At 42.7% G+C, this 13,325-nt stretch overlaps 1 protein-coding gene across 2 annotated transcripts in view; it reads right to left on the bottom strand.

Moving 5' to 3' along the window:
- The window catches only part of XPR1 (xenotropic and polytropic retrovirus receptor 1), a 105,089-nt gene extending 103,259 nt beyond the window's left edge, over positions 1 to 1,830 (bottom strand). For both annotated transcript variants that reach the window (XM_008145911.3, XM_028152124.2), the window contains exon 1: positions 1,407 to 1,830. In XM_008145911.3, coding sequence (XP_008144133.1) covers positions 1,407 to 1,475 — 69 coding nt within the window. In that variant the 5' untranslated portion in view covers positions 1,476 to 1,830. The remainder of the gene's footprint in view (positions 1 to 1,406) is intronic.
- Between the last annotated feature and the right edge of the window lie 11,495 nt (positions 1,831 to 13,325).

The raw sequence follows: 13,325 nt of genomic DNA, 5'->3' as shown, positions 1-13,325 counted from the left end.
AAGTGACAAGAAAAGCATTAATAATTGTAGGCCTTTCGTTTCTGGCAACAATGAAATGCTGTAGGTTACAAGGTGAATTTATTTTACAATCTTCCAAGGTTCTGTTTAACCTACCTACATCCCTTTCCCTGTCTTCTTCAATTATTACAACTGCTATATGATTAAATAAACTCATACTACTGCTTAAACACCCTATCACTTAACTTAAATAGAAATGAAAGAGAGTACTAAAATATTTTACTTCATAAAATCTAGCTAGCATATCTGTGTTCATATTGATTTTATACTCTTTGTTCTTGCACATAACATAGATGTGAATTCCTGGAGCTTACAGGGAAGTCTTTCTCTATCCAGGAGCTGAATTGCCAGCTACTGAGAATAACCTACTGCAATGCTTAAAGCCCTTCAGGTATCTCACCTTCTGAATATATAAATGGGTTCATTATCTTTACTTTTCCCTGCATTAATGTAAGGTTCCTTACCACTATCAATTAAGTACCCTACAGGTTATCCCAGGAATTAGGGGGGAGGGGACCATGATTTCTGTAATAGGCAGGTCTGGCTTTTAAAAAAAAGTACATTGTTTACAATAGAGTACTTTTCTCCCTAGTTAACAAAAATTTTAGGGGCAAAAAAACAACAACAAAACCCTGAACATTTTAATAATTCTCTTCTTTCCTCCTTCCTCTTCCCCCTACACTCCCTTCCAAAACAACAGAAGAGTCAAAACCTAAGATGCGATCACTTTGTCTACTTCATGCAATCAGTAAAACGAGTCTTATTATCAAAACTGAATAGTTGGTTACAATACGTTTGTTTAACACTGCAGGTGTGATATACATTTAAATCAAGTTTCAACCCAGTTACAAAGCCTTTGTCAACAGTGGGCAAGTGGGGAAAGGCAGAAGGGCTCCATGGGATGAAGCCAATCACCAGAGGGGCTTATCGCAGAAGAGGATTCCTCGGCGAGAGGTGAGCAGAGAGAAGCACGAGCAAACCTGGCGACGGGGGCGCTCGCCCAGGGTAGGGACGAGAGGTCAGGGTGAGAGGGGATGAGGCAATTAGCGCGGAACGGCCGCGACCCGGGCTGCCCTCGCGCCCCGAGCCCCCCACCTGCGGCGTGCCCTCCACCACCGTGCCCCAGCTCCGGCGGGGCAGTGCCCTCCCTCCCGGCCCGCCGCCTTCATATCCGTTACCCCAGCGGCAGCGGGGCTGCGGGGGAGGGGAAGGTCAGCGGGCCCGGAGGGGCCGGCGCGGCGGGGATGCCGCAGTGGCTCCCCGCGGCACCGGGTCAAAGTCTGCCCCGGCGCGGGGAGGCAGCAAGAGCGGAAGGCGGCCGTGGAGGTCGGGCTGGCGAGACGGCGGCCCCCTCCGAGTCCTCCCAACACCCCGGCCGCCGCCGGTACCTCATACTGGATGTATTGCTTCCTCCACTCCGGAGTGATGTGCGCGGAGAGGTGCTCAGCGAACTTCATCCTGACGTTTCCCCCTCACTCCCACTCCGGTCCAGCAGCTCCAGGCGGCGGCAACGACGGCGGCGGCGGCAACAGCGATTCCGACTCCTCCCCACATGGGCCCCGGCGCGGCGCGGCGCGGCGCTGAGCTTCTCTCCTCCTCCGCCGCCGCCCAGGTCTCCTCAGAGCCGCCCTCCCGCCATCTTCCTCCTCCTCTCCATAGCCCCGCCCCGTCCCGCCCACTATACGTCATCGCCATGGTAACCGCCTACGCCGCACCGACGGAAGGGGCTGAGTAAGGGGTGGGACTTGGGTACATTCCTTAAGGCCCCGCCCCTTCTGGGCCGGACGTGCTGGAGGCACCTCCCCTGACCTCTTCCGTCCGGCTCCTTTTGGCCTTACAGCTGCTCTCTACCGCCTGCCTGGGAAGCTGCAGTGTTGTCATTACAATTAATATTAATACTGTAGCAACAATCATTCATAAAAGACGTTTATATTTGCAAAGAATTGTGCAAGTATTTTCCATTTTAATATTTATTCTTCATAAAACCCGTAAGGATGGGATCAGAATTAATCCAAATTGAGTTAAGAGCCAAATGTATTTCAAGGAACCAGATTTTTACATGCTTTAGGTGCTCAGTAAATGCTTGTTGAATTTAATGAAAGACATCAGTGCCAAAAATTGCATGCTGCTTCTGAATTTCAATGTAATTATCCAGTCCCAGGTCTACCAGAAAGACCAGTAACAACACCTGGACTCCAACTAGAACTGGTGCAGGACCAACTGGACTTTTGAGTAAGCTTTCTGGGGTAGGGAAAGGGAAACCAATGTTGAGAGGAAAGAGAATCCCCTAGGTGTAGTAGCAACCTCACCCCCAGGGGAGGCCAGAAGTGCATGCAGCTGAACTGTCCTCTAGGAGCGTGGGGTATAGATCACTCACACAGCATGGCACTACTATGAGGGTAAGAGTAATTGTCCTGGAAGACCTGACTTGGGACAGAGACCCAGGTCCTTCCCTGAGTGGAGAAGTCCTAGATAATAATAGCTAACATTTATTAAGCACTCACTGTCCGTGTACCAAATACAATTCCAAATTCCTTACATGTACTTTAATTTTTAACAATTTTAACAATTTTGATGAGACCCAGAGACTAGAGGACTACTGTGACCAGGACAATATTCTGAATACCAGTCTCTGCTTTGGGCTTTTTTTTTTTTTCCCTACATGTACTTTTCCCCTTTCCCTTCCTCTTAATTCATGCCAGTAGGGTTCTGCAATCGTTTTCTCAAGAGAGGGATGAGGCAAATGGAAAATAGGCATAGGCTATGAGCCTTTCTGACTTTTGTGACACAAAAGCCTCAACCCCTGGTGGAAGGCTAATCAAGGACAAAACAAAAAGAAGAGGAGGAGCAGTGAGGATTCCTCTCACCTCAGCACCTTAAGTACCTTCTGCCCACCATAACAATGCCTCTCTACAGGAGAGATAGACAAAAAAGAGAGCTATGCTCCCAGGAAGAAGGCACAACCACAGAGAGGAAATAACTGCATGGTGTGTCTAAGAAGACAGAACCAGAAGCAGCTGCAAACGAGATTGCTAGGCCTTTAGCCAGAATGGACTAGAATGGTAGATTCTTGGCAGCAACTCCTGTAGACTATGGTATCCTGCTCCCAACAGCACCATATCTTGGTGCCTTAACTGTACACAAGATTCTGGAACCATGGCCCAAGCCAAGGAAAAAAAGAAATCCTCAATATTAGCTCTATAACCAACAATTCTTAATTTTTATCATGCCTGATCGAGAGTCCCGATACTCAATTGGACATAAAAAGCCTAATTTATCTAAAGAAGTAGATTTAATAATAAGTTTCCTTATTCCTAGCATTACTTCAGATATTTCACTGACAGATCCATCAAATACTTAGCATTTATTGACAGTAGGTACTTTCTATAGAGCACTGGGCTAGGTACTATGAATGATATTCTGAATAGTTTTACTCTGAATCAGAAGGGTCCCAGGCCTTCCACTTCCTTTTGTAAATATGCAAATAACTCTTCACTTAACAAAACTTTATTAAGCACTATGATATGCCAGTCACACCACTTAGACAATGAAAGTGCAAAAATAAAACGACTGTATTTTCCTTGGAGAACATCACAATTCAGTCAGAAAGTAAGACAGATGGACCAATATCTAGGCCATAATGTGATATGTGCTGTAATTGAGGTATGTACAAGGAAACACACATCCAACTGGGTGGCGACCCAGAGAAGGTGATTTTTGAAACACAGTATTAAACATCAATCTGACCTGGAGAAAGACACCCAACAATCTCAAAGGTAAAAACCAAGAAGTCAGGGCTGTCAAAGAATGGGAAGAAATTGTCTGACCAGAATATCCTTTAAGGCAATTAAATGTTCCCTCCTCAAAGAAACTCTCCCTATCCCCTCCTCTCCCTTCCTCAGTCTGGCCCCTCATCCACCTGGTGCACAGCCTTCATTGCACTGCCAACAATAATTTGTGTCAGATTGTGAGCTCCTTGAAGACAAATTGCTCATTTCTCTTGTTTTCTCCAATTTAGCATGGTGTCTGGCTGACATTCAAGCATTCAATAAACGTTGAAAGAACAAAAGAAAGAAAGAAGGAGGAAAGCGAAGGAAGATGGAAAAGACAGTCCACACGGAGGGAAGTTACAGGGAAAAAAAATAAATTGGAACGAGATTGTGAAGGAATAGATTATGTCAGCATAGGCAATGTGGGGTCTTTAAAAACATTTAAGCAGTAAGTGACTTACTCAGCCTTAGGAAAGTGGTATCAAGTAGCTTCCTGGTTTTGAACACTAGGCTCACGGAATACACAGGCCTGACTTAAAACTTGAACTCAGGCATTTATAATCTTTAACAAAGTAAATTAGCTCTTAAGACCTCAGTTTCTTTATCTCTCAAATGAGGATAGTAACAACCCCCAACCCAAACAGGTTGTTATGAGGATTAAATGAGATTCTACATACAAAGCACTTAGCACAATGACTGGCCTCTCCTTGAGACTCAAAAATTGGCAACCCCTCAAAAACCTGTTAGCAGTGTGAAAAATGGACTACAGTGGGGGTGAACCAGAGACCAATTAATTAACAAGCACCTATGAAGCACTTACTCTGTGCCAGATGCTGTGTTAAGTGCTTTACAAATACAAACTTATTTAATCCTCCCAAGGACTCTAGGAGATTGCTACTATCATTATCCTCATTTTAGAGATGAGTCACTGAGACAGAACAGCTAAGAATCTTGCCTGGCTAGTTAACTAAGTGGTTAGAGCATAGGCCCACGGACCAAGGGGTCATGGGTAAAATTCCAATCAAGAGCATGTATCTCAGTTGTGGGTTCGCTCCCAGCCCCCAGTCGGGACATGTGCAAGAGGCAACTAGTTGATGTGTCTCTCTCACATCAATGTTTCTCTCTTCCTCTCTCCATCTCTCTCTCTCTCTCTCTCTCCATATCTCTCTCTCTCCATATCTCTCTCTCTTTCTCTCTCTCTCTCTCTCTCTCTCTCTCTCTCTCTCTCTCTCTCCCTCTCCCTCCCTCCCTTCTTTTCACTCTCTCTAAAAATCAATGGAAAAAATATTCTCAGTGAGGATTAAAAAAAAACAAGACTCTTGCTCAAGGTCACCTACCTAATAAGTGGTAAGCTGGGGTTGAATGCTGGCAATCCAGCTCCAGAGTCCTTGCTCTTGACCACTACATTATGCTGACTGTTTGTTTGTTTTTTAATATATTTTATTGATTTTTTACAGAGAGGAAGAGAGAGGGATAGAAAGTTAGAAACATCGATGAGAGAGAAACATCGATCAGCTGCCTCCTGCACACCCCCTGCTGGGGATGTGCCCGCAACCAAGGTACATGCCCTTGACCGGAATCAAACCTGGGACCCTTGAGTCCGCAGGCCGATGCTCTATCCACTGAGCCAAACCGGTTTCGGCTATGCTGACTGTTGATACAATCCACACCAGTCATAGTGCTGGAGAGAAGGAGGTTTGGCATGTCCCTCTAACGCTAGTGCCTGGGTAGATGCTGCTGCCATGAACTGAGATAAGGAATGGAAGTGGAGGGCTGGTTTGGGGCATTATTGCATGTGTTAAATGGCTGGCAATTCATGAGACATACAGTACTCCAATGAAAGATACAGAATTAGAGCTCGGGAAAGAGATGGTATTGCTGAAGACGGAGGAGCCATTCACATTTCGGGGATAATTAAGTACTGGTAAGTCTGCCCAGAAAGAGAGCATATGCTGAAATTGTAAAGGGTCCAAGGGAGCATCCTGATCATGAAGATGGGATCAGGAAAGAGACTTGGGTATGGCCAGAGTGGGCCTAGCAAGACAACTAGGAGATAGTAGTGTCAAGGAGGCCATTAAAAGATGGAATTTTCATAAAGGAGGCAGTGATAAAAAAAAAAAAAAAGTCAGATTCTACAGAGAAATTGAGTAGGGTAACTTGGGTTTAGCAATTAAAGAGTCATTAATAACCTCAGAGACAGTGGCTTTGATAGCATGAAAGGTTACAGAAGGCTGAGCAGTGAACAGTGTTTTGTTTTTGTGTACCCTAAATTATATTTATTCTGTGTACAAGTTGTAGAGCCATCAGGAGTGAAAATTTAATAGCATACTAAGCTATTTATCTAGAAATTCGTAAGTGCTGAGTCTGAACACTTTATATTTATCACACGTAATTCTAAGTTTGGGAACAGTTATACTTACCACAAAGTAACTGTTCTAAAACTTAGAATTATGTGTGATAAATATAAATATTGCCCTGTAGCTTGAGCAAATGAGACTAGCGATCATGCTGAAGGATGATGAACTGACCGGCAAAAGGATTAAATCTTATGCTGTACCTCTCATTGAAGCCGAATTAGAAGAATACTCAGCATGCTTATCTCTAGGTTAGAGATTTCAAGTGGTTTTTACTCCTTGTATTTTTCTGTGTTGCTTTCAATTTTTACAAGTTGCATTTATCAAATCTACAAAAAACTATAGTGTTAGCTGTTTAAATAACCCAGAACCAGTGATGCCCCATGAGGGTGAAAGAGAGTATGCAGTATTAGACACTGCAAGCCACAGGGAAGAAAACAGTGGACTAGGAGATACAGAAAATTAAGGAGACGGAAGCTCAAGCAAGGGCCCAGGAAAGGCAGAAGAGTACAGACAAAAGGAGAGATTAGCCTTTGCCATCATTTGAGGAGAGACATATCACTTGAGACTCGGGATAAGAGAGAGAGTAATGATTGGGGCAGACGTACTTGAGTTTGTATTTGGAGGGAAGGTAGTTTAGGGGGGTTACATATGAACTCCCTTTTTCCTCTCTGTATGAGACAAGTGCATCCATTTGCTTGGGGAAATGGGAGCAGAATTAGGGAAGAGATATGCAAGTAGTACCTTGAGTTTGGAAACTATTTATTTGTAATGGAATCAACTGGGATGATTTTATCAATTTTTTCAGATGTACTCAACAGTCTAGGAGCAGGAGATGAGGGAAAGAATAGTGGGATTGCTCCAAGATTAGGAATTTCCCCAGGACAAGGAGATAAAGACATGGAGGTACTAATGGAAACAAAATAATAACAATTTTTTTCACATGCATTATTAAATCTAATCTTCATAGCAATGGATAAGGATTGAAAGGACATAAGGTTAAAGTATTATAGCAAAGGATAAGAATTGTAAAAGGATATCATAATCTCCACTGTACAGATGAGAAAACTGAGGTTTAGAGGACATGGTGGGCATTTGCCAGATTTTGGAGCTGCCTTCCTAGATAGAAGGATCCTCTATCTCTTAGGTCTTGTTGGGAGGCAAGATCTCAGCTCCAACTAGGCCTAAAGTGGGCAGATATTCCTTTCTCACCTCGTTGGCAGGAAGCAGATTTGGCCAAACAGATACTTCTGCCACAAATCTTGCCTCATGTGGAAGTACTCAAAGACTCAGCCATAAGTAGAATAGTCAGAGGCTGCAACAGACTTAAGAGTCCAACAGAGAAAATGGCAGTGAGTGTCCAAAGTTGGGCTGCCAAAGGCAGTGTCCTAACCTGATTGTTTCTCTGGCATGACCTCTGCTGTGTTCTTGGCTGTGAGTTTTTCTTGGCTTCTGGATTTTTCTTAGATTTGTTTAGAGGTCTTCACATTGATATTGTGAGCAACCCAAAGCCATCCAATAAAATTCATTTCTGTTTAAGTTAACCAGTGTCATATTATCTTGTTTGTAGCCAACTATTGCTTCTACCAAAGAACTGAAAGGAAAAATGTCTATGGATTTCCCTGATCTCACCATGTATCTCATCAGCTACAAACATACACCTTTACAGAATGACATTATAACTTATTGAAGAATCAGTCACGGTAACAGCCAGGAGACACCACTCTGAGTCGTCAGAGTGCTGTGCTATGGAATGAGATCGCGCTCTAACCAGTAGCCGATCTACGGTGATGCTTCTCCCAGTCAGACTACATGAATCTAGAAATCAAGGAGTAGAATCTTTATTACATGTAAGGACCTAATCACAAAGTTTTTATATCTGTTTTCATGATGCTTGGCTCTCTCCTGGCTTAGAAGGCTTAAAACCCAGAGAAAGATTGCTCCCACCTAAAGACTCAACAACAGTTCCATTAAAAGGGAAGTTGAGACAGCCATTTGGCCAATGTGGGCTCTTCCTAATGTTAAATCAACACGTAAAGGGGGGTTCTTATCTTGCTGGAGTGGTTGGTCCTGGTTTTCAAGGGGAAACAGAATTTCTACAACAAATGAAATAATGGGTATGAGTGGTTTTAAAACCAAGAGGAATCTCTAGGGCACACTCTTATGCTGCTCTGTCCAGTGGCAGAAGTTAAAGATACAGCAACCCAATACAGACAGAGCACCAAGGGTTCAGACCCCTTAGAATGAAGGCTTGGGTTACCCCATCAGATAAAGTAGCATGACTAGCTGAGGTGCTGGCTGAAGGTACAAAAAGGAATATGAGATGGGAGTGGAAGAAAGTTATAAATACCAGCTATGGGCTTGGGGTCAGATGCAGAAATAAGGTCTGTATTAGCTACCCCACTTTCTCCCTTGCTTTGTTATACATAGAGTAACACATTTCCTTTGCTTGCCTTTCCGTTTTCCTCCAGTATTTTATACTACTGTGTTGGAGGTGGTGAGCTTTATAAGTTAGATCTCAGGTTACAATATAGGAAGGTGGTACTGTAACTAAACTGGAGAAGCATGGACATCCCCTTGGGGCCAGGAGTTCCTCTAGAGTCTAGAGCTCTCTGGTTTCTCAGGCAGCAGTCCATTCCTACAGTCCCTCCAATGACTTTGTAAGCACCTAGTTCCCTGTCTTCAGCCTTTCCCGCTTAAAATTGCTACAGTGGTTTTCTGTATCTGTACCTAAGCCCCGACCAAAGAGCAAAACAAACAAAACAATCCTGCAAACAATATAAGACATGTTTATTTTTTATTTTTTTTGTATTGAATCAAAATGATTGTGGGATAGTGGCTTAGATTATTTGTTTGGATTACTGTAAAGAGTTTTTGCTTTTTATTCAGACTCTAAAAATTGCTATAGGCTATTATGTGGCTCACTCTGACATGCCTTTGTTTTTTGCGAGTCTCACAGATGTTTGATCAAAGACAAATCGCTGTTTTCTGCCAACACTACATCTTTAAAGTTGGAGGAAGAACCTCTCCCAAATTGTAGCTAGGTCCTTAGGGACAGGAACCATTTCTTATTCACTCTTAAAGCACTTACCACAGTAGACTCCACATAGCAATATAAATAGATCCTTTTTCACTCCAGGAGTGATAAGCATGACAATTTTGGAATCCATGCAGATCCATTCTTATGAAAACATGTCATCAGAATCTGGGCTTTTCATCAGTACATGGGATGGCTGGAAACTAAAGATAGAGTGAGAGACCTATATGCAAGAGGTAAGACAGATACCCAGGAAAGTCAGAAATCTGAAGCATTCGGGGAGTGGGGCTTTGTTAGCAAATGTGTTAAAAGTCCCATTGAGATACATAAGCCTTTTGTATTCTGTTTATTGCTAGTACATGCACTGAAAAAATTCCCAACTTCAGGGAGGTTTGATTTTAATTTTAATATTTAATTATCAAATTAATACACATCAATTGTAGAGAATTTAGAAACCACAGAAAAGTGAAAAGAAGCAGAAAAAATAGACCTTCATGTTATCACCTAAGAGGAACTACTATCAACCTTTGGGCCTATCTGTTTCATCTTTTTAAGTTAACAAAATTGAGGAGTTAGAGAAAATGAGAGGTTAGAGCAGAAACGTATCCCTCTTTTGTAAGTGTTAAGTGTTCATGACATCAGGGTACAGGTCTCTGAGACAAGAACCCCTTCTCCCCCTTCACAAGACACCTCCAAAGCTACCCCAAACCTCTGACCTGGCCCTTAAAACAAAGAGATGTTTTGTCTTGACTCCAAGGGATGGAGTTCCTCCTCCTTGCGTGACAGATTCTAATAAGAAAAACCAGTTAGGGAGGCCCAGCACATCCTTCCCACTAGTTTACGGTGCATTCCATCTCACCTCATCTCAGCTGGCTTTTGAGAGCCAGGATCTGGCCAGAGGAGGGGGAAGTCAGCAAAGAAAAGAATCAGTTAGAAGTGGAGAGAGAGGGAGAAGGGTGTGTGTGTGTGTGTGTGTGTGTGTAGAAGTCGGAGTGTGTTGGTATGCCTGGGAGTGTGTAAGGAGTGTAGATTGGTCAGGTGTAATTTGAAGATAACTCTGATGGGCTCTTGCTAGTGTGTGCCAAGGCAGAAGCAAACAATGGGGGAGGAGACACCAAGCAGGAGACTGTCTACTTAGTTAAGAAACACATTCATCATTTCCCGCTGCTGCTCTCTGTACAGCTCTAAAAACTGTTTTCTGATGACAGCCAAAAAAAACCCACAAATTTTATTTGTTCACTTCCTGAAATCCTGAAGTGAGCCAAACAGCCCCAGGCAAAGCATGCACTAAAATGCAAGTTGATTCTTCTGTCTGCATGTGAATTGGAGGTTTGGGTCTTGCTCAATGCTATATTGCCTGAAACACAAATGGGACAGACTCTCACCGGGGGACTTCAGTGCTGAGCTGGTGATTAACTTCCAGATTATTTGGATTAGAAATTAAAATAATTCAGTAGTGTATTGGTTAATGCTTTCTTTTTGTACTCCCCTAAAAAGAAACCTGTTGACTCTATCTCCAAAATATCTCTTGAACCTCTTCACTTCTTCCTGTCTCCAAAGCACCAGTCACTGTATCCTCTATCTCAGCAGTTTCCTAGCTGGTGTCCCTCTCTTGGCCCTACATCATTGTCCACACAACAGTCAGAGCATCTTTTAAAACATAAATCTCATCATGCCTTTCTCCTTAAAAATCATTCAATGCTTCCCCTGGCACATATGCTGGAATCCGGAATCCTTACATGGCCATTTTGGATCAAATCCTCACCTTCCCTCTCCTCCATCTTGATTCACCTTCCTCCTCATTCACTGTGCTCCAGCTTCACTAGTCTTTTTCCACTTTCTTTGAGGCATCATCAAGCTCTTTTGAACCCCAGAGCCTTTCCATATGCGATTCTTCTGTATAAGATATTCTCCTCCCTTCTCACTCACCCTTTGAACTTCAGTTTAAATATCATTGACCATCCACTCCAATCTCACTTAGGATCTCCCTAATATACATAGTCCTCTGTACATTTCTTTTACCATTTTTATTAACATTGGTGAATATCTATTTATCTGTAAGATTGTTAAGGTCCAGGTTCCCCAATAGATGGCAGATTCTAAGAAGAGAGTGGTCGTGTCTGTTTTGCTTCTGCTGTATCCCCTAGTGCCTGGTACAGTACCTGATACATAGTAGGTGCTCAGTACTTGTTGAATGGATGGTTTAAATTATTTAAGTTTGAAGAGTTTAAAAAATATATAATTACCAGCCCTAGCTGATTTGGCTCAGTGGATAGAACGTCGACATGGACTGAAGGGTCCCGGGTTAGATTCCAAGTCAGGGCACAGGCGTGGGTTGCGGGCTCAATCCTCAGTAGGGGACATAAAGGAAGCAGCCAATCAGTGATTCTCTTATCATTGATGTTTCTATCTCTCTCTCCCTCTCTCTTCCTCTAAAATCAATAAAAATATTTTTTAAATAATAATAATTACTAAAAAAGGTAATTTTCTTGTGTCTGTTTTCTACTAATACAGGACACATAAAAAACACACTCATTAAATACTATTGATTGACTAACTTTAGATTGATATTTTGGGTGGGAATAAAGAAGGTATCACACCTGGAGGCAGGTTAAGATCAAAGACACCCAGGTATATTATGTCAACTTTACTTAAATAAAAAGCAAAGAGAAACACACATGTACGCACACACAGCACCCAGGCATAATTACAGTCAACCCTTTTCTTACTGTGGTGAAAGTGAAACTGTTATAGTGAGAATTAGGTACAAACGTTTATAATTACTTTAATAATAGGGCCTCTTATAAGAAAAAGCAATCAAGACGTACTATAGCTGAATATTACTGGGCATGGTTGTGTTATGTGCAGTGAGAGACTATGACTGACTAGAAGGGGCTGTGGACTGAAATCAAATCTCACTGGATTCAGAAGGCTTAGAAAGAGGAAAAGAGTAAATGTGAGATATATGGGAAAAGCCCTTTCTATCAGGCCAGAAGACATTTCAAATCTTGAGCAGTAGATTCAGTAGACAGCCCAATGATTGGCATCATACTGTGGATTAATTTTTGTGTAAAATCGTATCACAGGAAGCTGTAGACTTGACTTGAGAAGCTAAGCTGCATTCACCCTAGTATTTCTGTTGATATTTCTGGGCATGTCGGGTATAGCAAAGGTTTTATTTGTACCAAGGGGCATGATAACAGCCATCAGACTGGGGCAAAGAGAGGCAAGGCTCATAAGATTGGTTCAAAGACTCTGTTTCAAGGTCATTGTCAGTGGAAGGGATGATTAAGTCCCAAACAGCATCTGTCCCTGTGATTGTCTACCAGCCCAGCTGAGCTGAGGGAGCAGGGCTTGCATGTGGTAAACAAAAACAAAGTATAATGTACATCTGTCTACAAACAGTGTGGGGAGGTATGGGGAGGGGGTCAGGTCACATTGTTGGACACAGTAGACCAACCTATAACTGGATCAGAGAACAATGGGTGCTAGTAGCATTAAGGAGAAAAGCATATGGAAACAAAAAGTACGAGTTCATGACCACCCAGCACTTTCAGAGCTACTTGGAAAGAATTTATTATGGGTTGAATTGTGTCCACAGAAATAGATGTTGGAGTACTAACCCCCAGTACCTCAGAATGTGACCTTGTTGGAAATAGGGTCATTGCAGATGCAATCAAGTTGAGATGTGGTCCTTAGGGTGGGCTCTAATCCAATATTACTGGTGTCCTTATAAGAAGTGGAAAATACCATGTGAAAGTGGAGACACACCAACAGAATAGCAAGTGATGACAGAAGTAGACATTGGAGTGACGCAGCTGTAATCCAAGAAATGCCAAGGATTGAGGAGCACCACAGAAGCTAGAAAGAGGCAATGAAGCACGGCCTTGTGGTCACCTTGATTTGGGTAGTTTCTGTTGTTTTAAGCCACTCCATTTGTGGTACTTTGTTACAGCCACCCTAGGAAACTAATACAGAATTTGAGGCAAGATTTTCAGAGTGAATAGGACAGAGCCAAAGAGACGACATTTCACTGCTGTTATTTTGATAGTAATTTTCCCCATAGATTAGTGAGGCCAGAGAAACACGACTTCTATATAACATCATATAAATAAAATGCCAGGCTGCTAAGCTTTAATTTGCTGT

This window comes from Eptesicus fuscus, chromosome 22 (assembly GCF_027574615.1).
Source record: "Eptesicus fuscus isolate TK198812 chromosome 22, DD_ASM_mEF_20220401, whole genome shotgun sequence".
Classification (NCBI taxonomy): Eukaryota; Metazoa; Chordata; class Mammalia; order Chiroptera; family Vespertilionidae; genus Eptesicus; species Eptesicus fuscus.
Note: the sequence above shows the minus strand (reverse complement) of the source record. Positions and strands in the feature narration are given on the sequence as shown.